Source organism: Rhinolophus hipposideros, assembly GCF_964194185.1.
Source record: "Rhinolophus hipposideros genome assembly, chromosome: 13".
In the NCBI taxonomy this organism is placed as follows: Eukaryota; Metazoa; Chordata; class Mammalia; order Chiroptera; family Rhinolophidae; genus Rhinolophus; species Rhinolophus hipposideros.
In genome coordinates, this window is record NC_138059.1 from 45843336 (window position 1) to 45859847 (window position 16512).

The following is a 16512-nucleotide window of genomic DNA, read 5'->3' on the forward strand; positions in this document are numbered from 1 at the left end:
GTTGTTTTTTTATTCCTTATATAACCTATAATATATAGTGAGGAGAAAGTTAAAGAAAAAAAGAATCTTTGTTTAGCTGAAAGTCTAAAGAAGTTTATCTTATATTCTTTTTCTTTCATAAATCAATCTATCCTTAAAAACCTTCATGTACCAGCCAATATAGATGAGATAGTAACACTTCACTTAGGGTTTTATTAATTGCGTCAGTAGTCCTGAATCCTTATTTGGTGAAAAGATGACCATTATTATTACTTTTAATGTTGCTTTTCTTTAGGGTTAAGTGAGCTTTGGTGAGCTTAAAAGGATGAGTATTCACGAAGAGGAGCTTTTCTTTGAGTAACAAGTATGTCTGTATTGGAACACACAGTCATAGTTGAGCACTGTTTATTTAAAGCAAATAAAACTGATACAGTCTATCTAACTCACACAAGAAAGTTAATGGAAATAGCTCAATTCCAATATGAATAGATTGCTAGGTTCAGTTAAGACTTTTAAAGTTCAGGCTCTCAAGGTGTCATGTTGAGAACACACTTAAATGCAAAATAGGCGTACGTTTTGGATAGCATTATAACATCATAATAATAAAATGAACATCAGACATCTTAGGAAATAGAATGTTACCAATATCCTTAACTTCCTCTGTGCTCCTCCACATCCCATTTTGTGTTGTTCTCCTTTTCCACCAATGGTAATTAACATCTTGAAAATGTTCTTTTATATTTCCTTCTTTATAGTTTTACCCAATGTATCTCATATGTACACCTGTCCTCCCGTACTCTTTCCTTCCTCTCCTCTCTCTCTCTCTCTCTCTCTCTCTCTCTCTCTCTCTCTCTCTCTCTCTCTCTCTCTCTCTCTCAGAAACCATGAATTTATACCAGTACCTCCAATTCCAACAGTACAGGGTTTGTTCCACATTTCAACCTTCCCATATTTATAATTCCTTTCTCCAACAGTGAGAAACCTGGCTGCCAATTGTCCCCAATATATTTACTTAAATTTGCTCAATTCTCCCTGTACATAACCACACTTCTGGCAACAGGTTGAGTTCTGGACACACAGGTAGCCCCAACCCCAGTCTAGTATGCAGGCCCAAAGCTGTGCCCTAGATAGACTCAAATCTCCCTGCTGGGTGCATTGGCTGAAAGCATGACCCTCACAGAGGAGGAAGGTGGAAAGATCATTAGAAATCTCAACCCTACATCTGCTGGGTCACTGTCAAACTCCCTATCTGGTATGTGCCAACTCAAAGCTGGACCCTGAGGATCATCTCTGTCTGTCAGTCTTTGTAATTTACCAGGATGTTTAGTCCATTTACATTTAATGTACAATAATTATTAATTCATTGAGGTTTAAATAAGTCATCTTATTTTATGGTTTTTGTTTTTCCATGGTTTTGTTTTTCCATGTTTTTCTTGTTTTTGCCTACTTTTGAAGCGGTTTTTCTCAACTTTTTAATTCCGTTTCTGTTCTTCCAGTGGGTATTCTAGAAATTACGATATGGATACCTAACTATTTCTATGTTAGTTAGGTAGTATTAAGAGATATGATGGAGGCAGGGTTAAGAAACATTTTGAATTTACAGAAAGGATATTATTTAGGGAATTTCTTTTATGACCCAGCATTACCTTTATGAGGAATATATTTTTGTTAATTTTTTCGTATCAGGTGTAATTTTTCTTCTCAACTGTTCATTTGTTTTCATATTATAGACTCTGTGAATTAAGTAATTAATGGTGGATTCTGCACTATTGTGGGAACTAGGAAATTTATAAATCAATTTCAAACCGACCTTTAATAATCTGTAACAAACTTTTAACAACCTTTATCTGATCTCATGGGCTTCTTGTCTACCTTTTGACATTGTGCCTCCCTTTCTTCTCTATTCCTCTTCCATCAACCTATCTATCATTAAGTCCTGTCAGTCTTTGTTGAAAATGTAACTTGCATCAGGTCTTATGTTTCTGTTTACATTGTTACTAAATGAATGTTGATCGCCATCTGTTGTCTGGACTCTTACAGCAATCTCTCTGATTCTACTTTTTTCATCCCCTCTGATCTTAACAAAGCAAGCTGCCAGAGAGAGCTTTTCTAAAACACAAATTGTAGCTTGTCACTTACGTGCTTTAAATCCTTTAATGGCTTCAGTCACAATGGGCATACTTCTTGCTATAGCTCAACAGGAACTCACAGGGTGCACACTGCCCTGCACACCTTTCTTTGGTTTTAGGACTTTTGTACTTTCTGTTATTCCTGTCTTGATATCTCCCCCACTCTGGCTAATCCTCACAGATTATCAGTGTAAATGTCACTTTCTCTGAGAGGTCTTAACTGATTCCCGCATCTGAATTATGTCTCTTGCTACTGTTACAATCACATTGTTATTCCTTTCCTTTGTAACAGCTACTGTGAATTATCACTTTTTGCTTGTTTTTATTTTTGGTGTTTTTAAAAGAAATATTTCTAACATACACAGACCATTTTTAGAGAATAATATAACTCACATCTTCCACCTAACTTTGTCATATCTTAACATTTTTGTCTTATTTGTAATAGACCTTTTTTAAAGACTGCATTATAAATAGTTAACTCTGTGCCTTTCTCCAGTTTCTCCCGTTTTCTTCTTTCTTCAGAGGTAGTCCCATTTTGAATTTGGTGATTATAATTTCTGTGCATGATTGTTGTGCATGTGTGTGTAAACTTCTATATTGTATCACTTTTGTGTGGAATTGTATGTCAGTGATTTTTGAGATTCACCAATGTTGAGTCATGCAAATTAGATTGTTTCTTTTTATTGTTTAATATTCAGTTTTTCACTTGCTGGGCATTTGGGTTTTGTTTCTTTTCAGTTTTCACTGAAAAGATTGCTATAAAGAAATTCTTGTACAGTATTGTTATACCCTAAGGCAGTGCTTTTCAGGACCTGGTATTTGTTTATTGGTTCCAATATGTTGTGGATAAATGCTTTTGTAAAATATAATAAAATCTCATTACTAGAAAAGTGAAATAAAAAAGACAAAATACAAGCTCAGAATTTTTAAAATAAAAAATTCTCTGTCAAACTATTGTAGAACTCTCTCAATGTTTATTTTCAATTTCTGTGTTTATCTTGTCATGGATGAGTAAAATCAGTTCAAGGTCTGGCACTGTTCCATGGAACATACTCCGAATAGCACTTGCTCTAGAGCATATATCTAGAAGTGGAATGTCTGTTGAGTGTGGGGCTTGTCTTGAGCTTGATTGAGAATTGCCAAGTTCTCCACAGAATTATGTTCATGTCTGTCCCTCTAGCTATATGTAAGATTACCCTCTGAATCTACATTCCCACCAGCAGTTCATATTGCCAACCTGGAATGGGGATTTGAAATCAGAAAAACAAATACTGATTTTAATTATTAGAATGTTGGTGTTTATAAAGTGTTGAGGTGAGGTAAATATATTGGACATCAGTTTTTCTCTTGATTGATAGCTAAGAATTTAAATTATTACTTTTATAAGTAGTAAATAGCATGGAATTTCACATTGCCCATTGGTGATTGTGCCAGCATAATTTTGTATATTTTGAGGTTATTTAAGTACCGGATGAATTATAGGTATTGCTTTAGTCATTTTGGTTTATATTTATTTAATACAACTAGTCAAAATTTTTCCTTGTGGGTGGTTAGCATTGTAAAGCATAAATTACAATGCTTTATGCTGTGAGGTCTCAAGTTTTAGAAGTTATTGTATATTATAGACTGATAAGATACAGATTTGTTCTGACATAATATTTATTTCCCCATGCTCTTTTCTCCCTACTCCCTTTTCATCTATTCCCCCCCCCCCACATTTTTTATGCACTTTGTTGGTGTTTTACAGGATTTGCAGTCACTTATGTTTATTTTATTCTTTTAACTTTACAGCTGGAAGTGTTTTCTTTTGCTTTGGAAATAACTTGTTATTCTCTCAACTTATTGTATAAACTTGTTCAGTTATGGAGTTTATTTAAAATAGGATAATGGGGTTGCTACTCATCTAAGTTAAAACATTGGAGGAAGCATTTTAAAATACATCTTAACATTCTTATCGTTTCAGTTACTTGTAAGAGAATTATAAAAATTATTGTTCTTTTCTATTTTTAAATAGTTTTATTGTGATATAATTCACATACCATATAATTTACTCATTTAAAGTGTGTAATTCAATGTTTTTTAGTAGTCACAGGGTTGTGGTGGACCCATTAGTACAATCCAATTTTAGAACATTTTTGTTTCTCTGAGACCCTTACCCATTAGTTGTCACTTTCTGTGTCACTTCCCCCACCCTAAATAACCACTAATTTATTTTCTATCTATATAGATTTGCCTATTCTGGACCTTTTGTGTAAATAGAATTATGCATATGTGTTCTTTTGTTACTGGCTTCTTTCACTTAACATAATATTTTTAAGGTTCATGTTTTAGCAGTACTTGGTTTCTTTTTATTGCAGAATACTATTCCATTATAAGATATATCACATTCTGTTTATTTATTCATCACCTGATGGATATTTGGGTTTTTCCACTTTTAACTATTGTGAATACTGCTGTGAACATTGGTGTACAAGCTTTTGTGTGGGCAAACATTTTCATTTCTCTTGAGTGTATACCTAAGAGTGAGATTGCCGGGTTATATGGTAATTCAGTGTTTAACTTTTTTAGGAACTGCCAGACTGTTTTTTCAAAGTGGACATACCATTTTACATTCCCACCAGCATTACATAGGGGTTCCAACTTTTCCACATTCTATGTCTTTTTTATTATAGCCATCCTAGTGAGTGTGAAGTGGTATTGCATTGTGGTTTTGATCAGGCTAATATTGAGCACATTTTCAAATGCTTATTGGCCATTTGTATATCTCCTTTGGAGTAATGTCTATTCAGATTCTTTATGTATTTTTTAAAGCAGTTTAACAAAACAAGGATTTATTATCTCACAGTTTCCATTAGCCATGAGTGTAGGTGCAGCTTCGCTGGTCCTGTGACTCAGGGTCTCTCACAAAATGTCAGCCTGTGTTGTAGTTTCATCCAAATGCTTGACTGAGGAAAGATCTAATTCTAACCTCAGTCTTTTGGTTGTTGGTAGTATTCAGTTCTTTTTGGGTTTTTGGACTAAGGGCCTCAGTTTCTTGCATGTTGTTGCGTAGAGACCACTTTCAGTTGCTTGCTGTATAAGCCTCTCTTCAGGGCAGTTCACAGCATGGCAGCAGACTTCCTTCTGCGAAGCAAGGAGTAAAAGCAAGAAAGGGCAAGATACAAGCCTGAATATTTTTGTAACTTACCAGAAATGACATCCCAATTAGACATTAGAAGCAAATCACTAGGTCTAGCCCTTACTCAAAGGGAGGGATTACATAGAACATGAATATCAGGAATTGAAGATCTTCGGGAACCATTTTAAAAGCGTCTATCTTAGTTTGGGCAGCTATGACAAAAATACCGTGGACTGAGTGGTTTAAACAACAGAAATTTATTTCTCACAGTTCTGGAGGCTGGGAAGTTCAAGTTCAGGGAGCTAGCATGGTTGGGTTTTTGTGAGAATTCTCATCTTTGTTGACTATGGGACTTCTTGTTGGATGTGAGAGCGAGCTATAGTCTCTTTCTCCTCTCAAAAGGATACTAATCTCATAATGGGGGGTTCCACCTTTATGACCTTATCTAAATATAATTACTTCCCAAAGACCTCAGCTCCTAATACCATTCCTGTTGGGGTTGGGTTTTGTTTGTGTTTTTTTTTTTTTTTTTTTAAGGAGGGTGCAGCTTGCTGTGGCCCATGCGGGGATCGAACCGGCAACCTTGTTATTAGCACTGTGCTTTAACCAACTCAGCTAACCAGCTTCCCCTAGGTGTTAGGGTTTTAACATAAGAATTTTGAGGGGAACACAAACATGTAGTCCATAACAGCTGCTACCACAATCGTCCTTTGCCCATAGTTTAACTGAGATATTTAGCCTTTTATTACTGAATTGTAAAAGTTCTTTATATACTGAACAAGAGCTCCTTATCTAATATGTGATTTGCAAGTACTTTTCCATTCCATGGATTGTCTCTTTGGTTTCTTGGTCTCTTTGGTTTGCAATGCAAAAATTTTTAAGTTTGATATAGCCATTTTATTATTTTTTCTTTTGTTGAATGTGCTTTAGGTATTATATCTAAGAAACCATTACCAAATCCAATATCAGGAAGATTTATTCCTGTTTTCCTCTAGGAGTTTTATAGCTTTCACTCTTTTTTTTTTTTAACTTTTATTTATTTTAAGTGTGTTTTTCCAGGACCCATCAGCTCCAAGTCGAGTAGTTGTTTCAATCTGGTTGTGGAGGGCGCAGCTCACAGTGGCGTATGTGTGGATGGAACCAGCAACCTTGTTGTTAAGAGCACCGTGCTCTAACCAACTGAGCTAACTGGCCGCCCTATAGCTTTCATTTTTAGGTCTGTGATCCATTTTGAGTTAATTTTGTGTATGGTGAGAATTAAGAGTCCAACTTCATTCCTTTGCATATGGATATCTGGTTGTCCCAACACTGTTAATTGATGATACTGTCCTTTCCTTATTGTGTATTCTTGTCAAAGATCAGTTCACTGTGTATGCATGATGCATGGATTTATTTTGGGGCTCTCAATTGTTTTCCATTGATAGGTATGTCCATCCTTATGTAAGCAAAACCTTGATTACTGTAGCTTTGCTGTAAGGTTTGAAATTGGAAGAACTTGGTTCTTCTTTTTCATATTGTTTTGGCTATTTTGGGTTCCGTGCATTTTCATGTGAATTTTAGGATCGGCTTGTTCATTTCTTCAAAAAAATAAGGCATTTGAAATTTTGATAGGGGTTGTATTGAATCTGTAGATCAATTTGAGGAATATTGTCATCTTAACAATCAATATTAAGTCATCTGATCTGTGTACATTGGATCTTTCCATTTATTTAGGTCTTTAATTTCTGTCAACAATTTTTTATAATTTTCAGTGTACAAGTCCTACACTTTTGTTAAAGTTGTACCTATATAGTTTATTCTTTTATCCTGTTGTAACTAGCAATGTTTTACTTTTATTTTCAGATTGTTGTTTGCAAATGTACAGACATACACTCGTTTTTGTATGTTGATCCCATATCCTGCAGCCTTGCTATACTTGTTTATTAGCTCAAATAGTTTTTTTTTTTTTTTTTTTAATTGGGGAGTACTGGGAACAGTGTGTTTCTCCAGGGCCTATCAGCTCCAAGTCAAGTCACTATCCCTCAATTTAGCTGTGGAGGGCGCAGCGCAACTCCCAAATCCAATCGCCGTTCTCAATCTTAGTTGTAGGGGGTGCAGCCCACCATCATCCCATGCGGGAATCGAACCAGCAACCTTGTTGTTAAGGGCTCGTGCTCGAACCAACTGAATCATCTGGCCTCCCCTCCAATAGGTTCTTTAGTGAATACCTTGGTATTTTCAGTATACAAGCCCATGTCAACTGCAAATAGCAATAGTTTTACTTCTTCTTCTTTTTTCTTAATCTGGATGCCTTTATTTCGTTTTCTTGCCTTATTGCCTGTTTAGAACCTCTAGTACAATCTTGAATAGCGGTGATGAGAATGGAAATCCTTGCCTTGTTTCTGATAAGGAAGAAATTAGTCTTTCATCATTAAGTATGATGGTAGCTACATATTTTTTATAGATGTTTTTTACTAGGTTGAGGCAGTTCCCTCCTGTTCCTAATTTGAGTGTTTTTATCATGAAAGGTTGTTGGATTTTGTCTGTTGAGATAATAATGGTTTTTATTTTCTATTAATATGGTGTATTACATTGATTGACTTAAAATATTCAACCAACCTCGCATTTCTGTGATAAATCCCATTTGGTTAAGGTGCATAATCTTTTTTTGTATGTTGCTCAAGGTCACCCATAGGTGAGAGTTTATGGGCTTCTCAGGTCTTTCGTGAGCCTGTGCATAGCCCTGTACAGGTGTAGTCTCCTAGATTCACAGGTCTATGTTTTAGAACTTTACCCTGTTATTGCCTCCCTAGGCAGCAGAGATGTTTAAACAGTTGACACTGATATAAATGCCAGGGGTGGGGGTGGCAGTTATGGGTGGAGCATAGGCAGTACCCAGTGGGTGAGTTCTGAGGTCAGATAAAGAAAAACCTCGTGAATAGTGTTTTCCAGGGAACTGCCAGATAGGTCAAGTGATGGCAGTTACCTTGGAATGAGGCTCTGAAGGAGCTCCAATCCCATTCTATCAGTCTTCCACAGTGGAAGATTAATTTAGGACAGTGCATAGAATACATTGGAAAGAAAAATCTCAAAGCAGAGATCAGGTTCACAGTTCTTTCCTAAATTCCATTGGAGATAAATGCACAGATTTTTGGTAGTAGCATTGGAAATGGGGAGGAATCTTTCAACCTTATTTCATCAAGAAGGAATTGGTAGAGGCAGACAGTTAAGTTCAGTTGGTTAGAGCGTGGTACTGTTAACAACAAGGTGGCCAATTTCATCCCCACGTGGGCCACTGTGAGCTGCGCTCTCCACAACTAGATTGAAACAACTATTTGACTTGGAGCTTATGGGTCCTGGAAAAACACTTAAAATAAATAATAGTTAAAAAAAAAGGAATTGGTAAACATGTTTACAATGTAGTTATTTAATATGAGGATTTTTATTTCTGAGAATCCAAGTTCACTACGTGTTTATTTGTAAAATATAGAAAAGCACACAGACAAGACACAGATTATAGAAAACACCTGATAAAGAAGGAATATTTTTTCAAAATATTATATGAACCTGCAGTCATAATGTTATCTTTTGTGAAAATAGAGTGAGGCAATGAATTTTTAAAAGGACTTATTAAAATATGTTTAATAAATTGGTGCCATAGTACTTGAAGCTTCGTAGTTAATTTTACTTTTTCCCTCCTTTCAGGTGGATGCACGGAGCATACCAGTGTTAGCAAAATGGCAAAATTCATATAGCATTAAAGTTGTACTCCAAGAGCTAAGACGTCTAATGATGTCCAAAGAAAATATGAAGCTTCCACAACCACCAGAAGGACAAACATACAATTAAATTTTGGATCTCAAACTTGTCTTAAATCAACAGTCTTCTACTCATGTTAATGTCTTGATTGAATATCACAATGCAAAATACCCACACATTAAGTAAAAGAATTCCAGCTGGTAAACATGACTGGGACATTTGTAAGAATATATTTAATATATATACACCTATTATGTTTTCAGGTAACAGGAGGAAAAATGCAGCACAATTTTTTTTTTAAGGCACTGTCATTTAAACATAAACCTGGAGTATTCAAAATAGAATTAAGGCTTACAAGATGAAAGTGTGGTGAGAAGTGTCAGATAGCTGTGGAAGCATGTGTATTTCTAGAAAGTAAAAAGCTCAAGAAGGAAAAGGAAATGGCATGCTTTATCCCTCTCTCTTAGGGAAGCAGTTTTCATTTTAAATTGTCTAGTAAAGTAACAGGTACAATGAATATTGTCACAAATTGTTTTAATTTTTGAAGTGGTGTGGGTGCTGACTACTAGTAGTATCAAAAGTATGTCCAGAATTGTTTTGATACCTGTATTTATAATAAAAAAATGTTGTGGGGAAGGTCGATGAATTTCTGTTAAGAGATGTTCCTGTGTGTTACATGTAGCAGACATGGTAAATATTTGTTTACAGTCTTTGTTTGACAAACCATGCATTTAAGTTTAAGTGAAATCAACGAAAAGGAAATAGGTGTATGGATATGTGATTTTGAGATTAAAGTTAGTCTTAAAATGTAAATAAAACATGGATCGTGTCCTCAGAAAGTGTGCCATTTCTATTATATTGATGTGGTATATGTACAGTATCTTGCTATCAAAAATTGGAATTATTGTAGCTTTTCATCCATACACACCTTTTACTATTTGCCCTATTTTGTATACTTCTTGTAATTGGAATTTGCGGTGTATTTCAGAGAACAAATTACCTGATTATTTTAAGTTTCTTTAGTGAGGGAGGAATTCCAGGTATTATATTTTGACTTTGATTTCACCAGGAATATATTAAAAATATGTTGAAATTCTAGCAATTTTTATTGAATTATAATTGCAAATCATCCAAATATACATTCCACTTTTTCTTCTTCTTTTTTTCTTTGTTTTCCTGTGACATTTCTTCTATCAATAATTTAATACTATCTGGGAATAATTTTATCCATTTCACTTAACTTCCACTTTGGCATATATATAATTCTGAACTGATAGTTTCTTGTATGTTCTGCTTTTACCCACGTGATGTGAGGTGTTTGGTCACTTTTTCATTTCAAACCACTAGATATACTGTTTTGGTGAAGATTCTCTTTTCTTAGGGAATTCACTGAAAACAAAATAGAAAGGTGATTAGGTAACAAGGACAAATTTCTCAAACATCCCCTGACAATATTTTTATCAAGTTCATTGAAATTTAAAGCTTTGAGCTATTGTTTCTTAGTCATTGTTAATTTGTCTAAACTTTTAATTTCAACATGGCTATTCTAATTTTCAAAGATGTTTAAAATGCTTTAAATTGACACAGAATATGTAGATAAAAATTAATGCATGTATAATTTAAAATAAGTTTGAAATGAACTATTACCTTGGAATACATTCTTAAAATTTTTAAATGGTTGAAGGAGATTAAATTGAATTCCACTGATGTTATATATAAGAGTCTGATGGTTACTGATGGTCTAAATCAGTCTCTTTAATAACTTCTTTTCCACGTGGAATACGTGATGTGTCATACTTTGGAGCTAGTAACCATTTGAATGCTGTTAAATTACTTATATGTTAGTTGTCTGAGAATCTGGATACCTTGATCATTTTTCCTCTTTCCCCATATTCACTATTGTGAAGAGTTTTATTCCCCACCCAAGTGTATGTTGTTTGAGTTGACCTTATAATGTTTATTTCTCCTCTTTTGTTTTCGGGACAATGGCTCTCTGCATGGAATTCTGCATGCCAATTAGCCAATTTCCAAAGCAGGATCTATTTTGCATGTCACAGTCAAGATGTACATAGCAATTAAGACACACTGGTTGATTGTAAAAGGAGTTAATATAGAGCCACTTTTTTTTTTTTTTTAAAACTGATAGCGTCAGATTTTTTTTAAAAAAGATTTTATTGGGGAAGGGAAACAGGACTTTATTGGGGAGCAATGTGTATTTCCTGGACTTTTTACTGGGGAACAGTAGTTGTGTTTTTCCCAGGACTCAATAGCGCCATCCAAGCTGTCCTTTCAATCTTAGTTGCAGGGGCGCAGCTGAACCACCAACCTTGTGGTTGAGAGGACGCGCTCCAACCAACTGAGCCATCTGGTAGCTCAACAGCAGCTCAGCTCAAGGTGCCATGTTCAATCTTAGTTGCAGGGGGCACAACCCACCATCCATTGCAGGAGTCCAACCGGCAACCTTGTGGTTGAGAGCTGGCGCTCCAACCAGCTGAGCCATCTGGCCACCTGGGAGCTCAGCAGCAGCTCATTGACTTCATTCTAGTAGCGGAGGGTGCAGCTCGCTGGCCCCTGTGCAATTGAACCTACAACCCCGTTGCCCAGAGCTGGTGCTCTAACCAACTGAGCCACCAGTCCGCCCATAGAGCCACTCTTAATTGTAATATTTCTACTGTGTTTTTCCGAAAATAAGACCTAGTTGGACAGTCAGCTCTAATGTGTCTTTTGGAGCAAAAATTAATATAAGACCCAGTGTTATATTAATTTTTGTAAGATAGAATTTTTTTTTTAAGACTTTTTTTTTTTTTTTATTAAGGAAGGGGAACAGAACTTTATTGGGAAACAGTGTGTATACTTCCAGGACTTTTTTTTCCAAGTCAAGTTGTTGTCCTTTCAATCTTAGTTGTGGAGGGTGCAGCCCAGCTCCAGGTCCAGTTGTCGTTGCTACTTGCATGGGGCACTGCCCACCATCCCTTGTGGGACTCGAGGAATTGAACCGGCAACCTTGTCGTTGAGAGCCCACTGGCCCATGTGGGAATCGAACCGGCAGCCTTTGGAGTTAGGAGCACAGAGCTCCAATTGCCTGAGCCACCAGGTTGGCCCCAAGATAGCAGTTTTGAAGCTGTTTTTCCTTTGTTTTATAAAGTGGCTAAGGTTGTAGGATGTGTGATATTAACTTAAATGAATTGTAAATTTGCCTTTGAAATTTGTTTAAAAGGGTAGCAGGTGAGACCCTAGGGGATGATCTTAATAAAGATTACAAAAATAAAATTCTTGTCCTGTTAGGTCAGTGTTGTTATGCTTTAATTTACTAATTTTCATAATTGTTAATTTAAACTTTTAAAAAAAAGTATTTTTAAGTAATTCTATTTGGTTTGGAGTTTTAGAATTTTGGAACATAAACATTTGTAAAGCTAGTTAATGGTATTTAAGTCTTTGGGGTGTACGATACAATTTTATAATTTTAAATTATCCTTTAAAGGAATTTGTCATACTTCATATTTGGATAAATGATTGGAGAGTGAATTAGTTTGACTCTCATATAATTTATTAGTCTGAATTAATATCAATTCACTGATTTATATATTTCCCACTAAATATATGTTGTTATTGACAAATACATGTGAAATTCATATTGTTTTGAAAATTTAGAGGGCACAGCTGGAAAATATTAATGCATTTCCTTAATAGATTTGGAGTGTATGACTTTGGGTGGTTCTGGTCAGTGCATCAGGAAATTGTAGACTTTGGTCAAAACTTTGTTCACTCTTGTAATGAGCACATGACTGTGTTCTCACATACATTTTTAAAGACTATAAGTCCTATTGATAAACTCTAGTATTGTGAATAATTGGACTTTGGGAGGTATTTAAGGAATTTTTTTCAGATTTCCTTTTACAAATATGTGTTTTGACATATGTGGAATCATAGTATCATTTATTGCTGGTAAGGATCTAAAAGGCACTGGTTTTACTTTTCTGATAAATATCTATGTAATTTCCCAGTGCCAACTTGATTGACTTTTAGTTATTTTCACAAAAAAGATTGCAACTCTTAAGATTTTGGGAAGTGTATATATTTTGTATATAAAATAGAAACATAAAAAGGAATGGATGTGTTGTATTACAGAATTGATTGGAGCATTAGCAGTAAATTCCCACCCAGTACTGTGTTTACTAAAAAGCAGGAAAAGCATGGAAATAGAATATCTTTTATGCTAAAATTAATATGCCTTATAGATGTTATAAAGAGTAGATGTAAATCTTACAGTTCATACTGAAAATGTTGGCTATTTAAAAAGTATTGTGGAGCATTGAAAGTAAAACACCATAAGCATTTTCTGAAGAGAAAATTAATACAGGTATTTGATGATACTAAAAACAAATGACAATTCAAAACCATTTTGTCAATAAGGGAGTTTGGGGAACTCATGGAATGAGTACACGATAAAAGAAAAAAATAATAGGATATGAAGAGGTTGCCATGCTGTTTAAATCCTTAGTAGGGTATTCTCATCTAACAAAATTCCTAAGAGTTTACAGTAATTAAAATGTGAAATAATGTAATATTCAGGATATTTTGTTTAATCTCTCCTTGAAATACAAATATTGGTGTTGCCTCTTCTTGGCTTTTTTCCCCCTATGTCTATACTATGGTGTGCTTTTGGACCTCAAATTTTATCTTTTTTCTCTTGCCAGACTGCTACTAAAACATCTTTGTCATGTTATTTGAACTTCATTTGGTATAAATAGAATTATAAGTCCACCTCTGTTCGTTTCTATTAGCTAGAGACAGTACCTGCAGAGAACTAAAACTTCCTAGTCTTTTGATTCCACCTTGAGACTAAAATTGTCTTAAAACCTTGACTATAAAGAATTACAGTGGTAATTCATTTTGTGGTTGTGGCCCTGTATAAGAATAAAAATTATCTATGGTGATGGTCGATAACTTGATATATTAATAACATTTTGAACTAGGGTAACACATTTTAATGATATTATGAAGCTAAATGGTGTGATTCCCCAAGCTCAATGGTAAGGGAGGCTGAATGTATTTATTGGTTTAGAAAGTAAACTGCAGTCAAAAGTGGCCCCTCCTTCTCTGTTCATGACTCCTGTGCCATCATTTTTGTGGTGAATCTCGTTTAGCTGTAATCTCTCTATCTCTGTTTCTATCAGCTTATGGTCACCTCTGTTTTTCTTGTTACCAACTCTGTTTTGTTTTCTGTTGAGTGAATCCTTCCTTTAAACTCCCTTAAGATCTTTCAGTTTTGTTTTCTCCATTATCTTGAATGTGATCCCCTTCATATTCCTTTTACATTAACACTAACCAATAATTTGAAAGGTACTCATGAGAATTACCAGGTTGAACCATTTGCTGTGCTCTGACTCCTTTCTACCCCTGTGCCCTTTGTTTACCACCTCTGTTATGTAATGCTTATTATTCTTGTTCCCTTTATTAACCAGGGTACTCTCCTAATTTCTTTATCACTCTGATTTGCAGATCTTTTTCTCAACCTATCACTGTTACTCTCGTTGACAACAGTGTCCTCATGTTTTTATCTAGTCAAAGTTAAAATGTAGATTATATTAATAATATTTGCTAATAATTTCCCTGCCATGTATTAAAAGATTGGCCTTCAATCCTGGCTTCACCATTTGTGTGATTTTGATCAGTTAATTTCATTCAAAAATATTAGGTTCCTGTAGTCCACTAGGCATGTATACAGTGGTATAACACAGCCTCTTCTCATGGGTTATATAGTCTAGTGGGGCTTAGTGGTATGCAAATAAGCAATTTACTTAGTGACAGATGCCAAGAGAGGTAAAGTATTGGTATTCGGAGAGCATTCAGAAGGAGCACCTACCCTCTTAGGACTAAATTTCTAAGGTTCTTGAACATCTACAACTATTAAAATTGATAGCATGTCTTTTAAAGTGAATATAAACCATACCTAAATACTGATTTTGCTCATCATTCCTGTTTGGCAAATTTTTACATAGTTATATTGTCATTAAAAAATCTATTAGATTTTGGATAGCTCACCATTCTTTGTAATGGTTTTTTGATCCACAAAAAGGAAATTGGAGTAGACGAGTTCTGAGATACCTTCAGTGCTAAGTTCTTTGATTTTTCAGTCACAAATGTGTGTTTTAAACAGCATAGAATACTGTGTATCGAACATTGCTGGTCCCGTGGGGTCACACAGAATGAGTTTTATTCACATGTAGTGTACAGTCTGTCTTTTGAAAGGATTTAATTCAGTGGCATAGACCAGTGCTCAGATTTTTTTTCCTCCCACTGTGTGAACCCCCCTCCCTGCAAACACTATCTGACATCGCACAGAGCCATTACATTTCCACTGTCTCTATTCCTAATGCTGTACTCCGCTTCTTGTAAGTATATACATACATACATACATACACACACACACACACACACACACACACACACACACACACAAACACAAACTTGTAGTTGACATTCATTATTGTTCAGCTTCAGCTTCAGGTGTACAATGCAGTGATCAGGCATCTACATCATCCCTGAGGAGGTCTCCCTAATGAGACAAGTGTCCATCGGATACCCTACAAAATCTTTACAACATTATTGATTACAATCCCCAAATTAATTTTCAAAACCCCGTGTCCATCTTGTGGTTACTGACTGTTTTCTAATCCCCTCACCTTCCCCCTTATCCCCACCCCCCGCCCATCTAGCAACCCTGTTTTTCCTCTTTGTCTCCAAAACTGTTTCTGATTAGTTCATTTACTTATTCTTTTCTTTAGATTCCACATATACGTGAGATAATACTGTATTTGTCTTTGAATTATTTCACTTAACAATGTTCTCTAGGTCCTTCCATGTTGTTGCAAATGGTAAGATTTTTTCTTCTTTATGGCTGTGTAATACTCCATTGTATAAATGTACTGCAGTTTCTTAAACCAGTCATCTACTGATGGACATTGCAGTTGTTTCCATATCTTGGCTATTGTGTAACGTGCTGCAATAAACATAGGAGTGCATAAAGTTTTTTGAATTAGAGTTTTGGATTTCTCCGGATAGATAACTAGGAATGGAATTGAAGGATCATAAGGGAGTTCCATTTTCAGATTTTTGAGATACCTCCATACTGTTTTCCATAGTGGCTGCACCAAACTGCAATCTCACCAACAGTGCACAAGGGTTCCCTTTCTTCCACATCGGAGCCAGCACTTGTTGTTTGTTGATTTATTGATGACAGCCATTTGACTGGGGTGAGGTGGTATCTCATTGTGGTTTTTATTTGCATTTCTCTGATGGTTAGTGAGGTTGAGCATTTCTTCATGTCCGTTTGCCATCTGTATGTCCGTTTTAGAAAAATGTCTCTTCATGTCCTCTGCCCGTTTTTTAATTGGGTTGTTTGTTTTTTTGGAGTTGAGCTGAGTTTTTTATAAATTTGTGATATTAACTCCTTATCAGATATATCATTGGCAAGTATCTTTTCCCATTCAGTAGGATCCCTTTTTGTTTCATTGATGGTTTCCTTTGCTGTGAAAAAACTTTTTA

General features: G+C 35.3%; 1 protein-coding gene across 7 annotated transcripts in view; it reads left to right on the forward strand.

Annotated features, from left to right (window-relative positions):
* UBE2V2 (ubiquitin conjugating enzyme E2 V2) overlaps positions 1-16512 on the forward strand; it is a 340366-nt gene that overhangs the window by 31851 nt on the left and 292003 nt on the right. Inside the window, exons 4-5 of one of the 7 annotated variants that reach the window (XM_081070687.1) lie at positions 6286-6442; positions 8911-12249. The exons of 4 other annotated variants lie outside the window; for them this stretch is intronic. In XM_081070687.1, the coding sequence (XP_080926813.1) occupies positions 6286-6414 (129 nt within the window). In that variant the 3' untranslated portion in view covers positions 6415-6442; positions 8911-12249. Of the gene's footprint in view, positions 1-6285; positions 6443-8910; positions 13535-16512 lie in introns of those variants that run through there. 2 more of the 7 variants (XM_081070686.1, XM_081070689.1) reach the window with 2 other exon arrangements.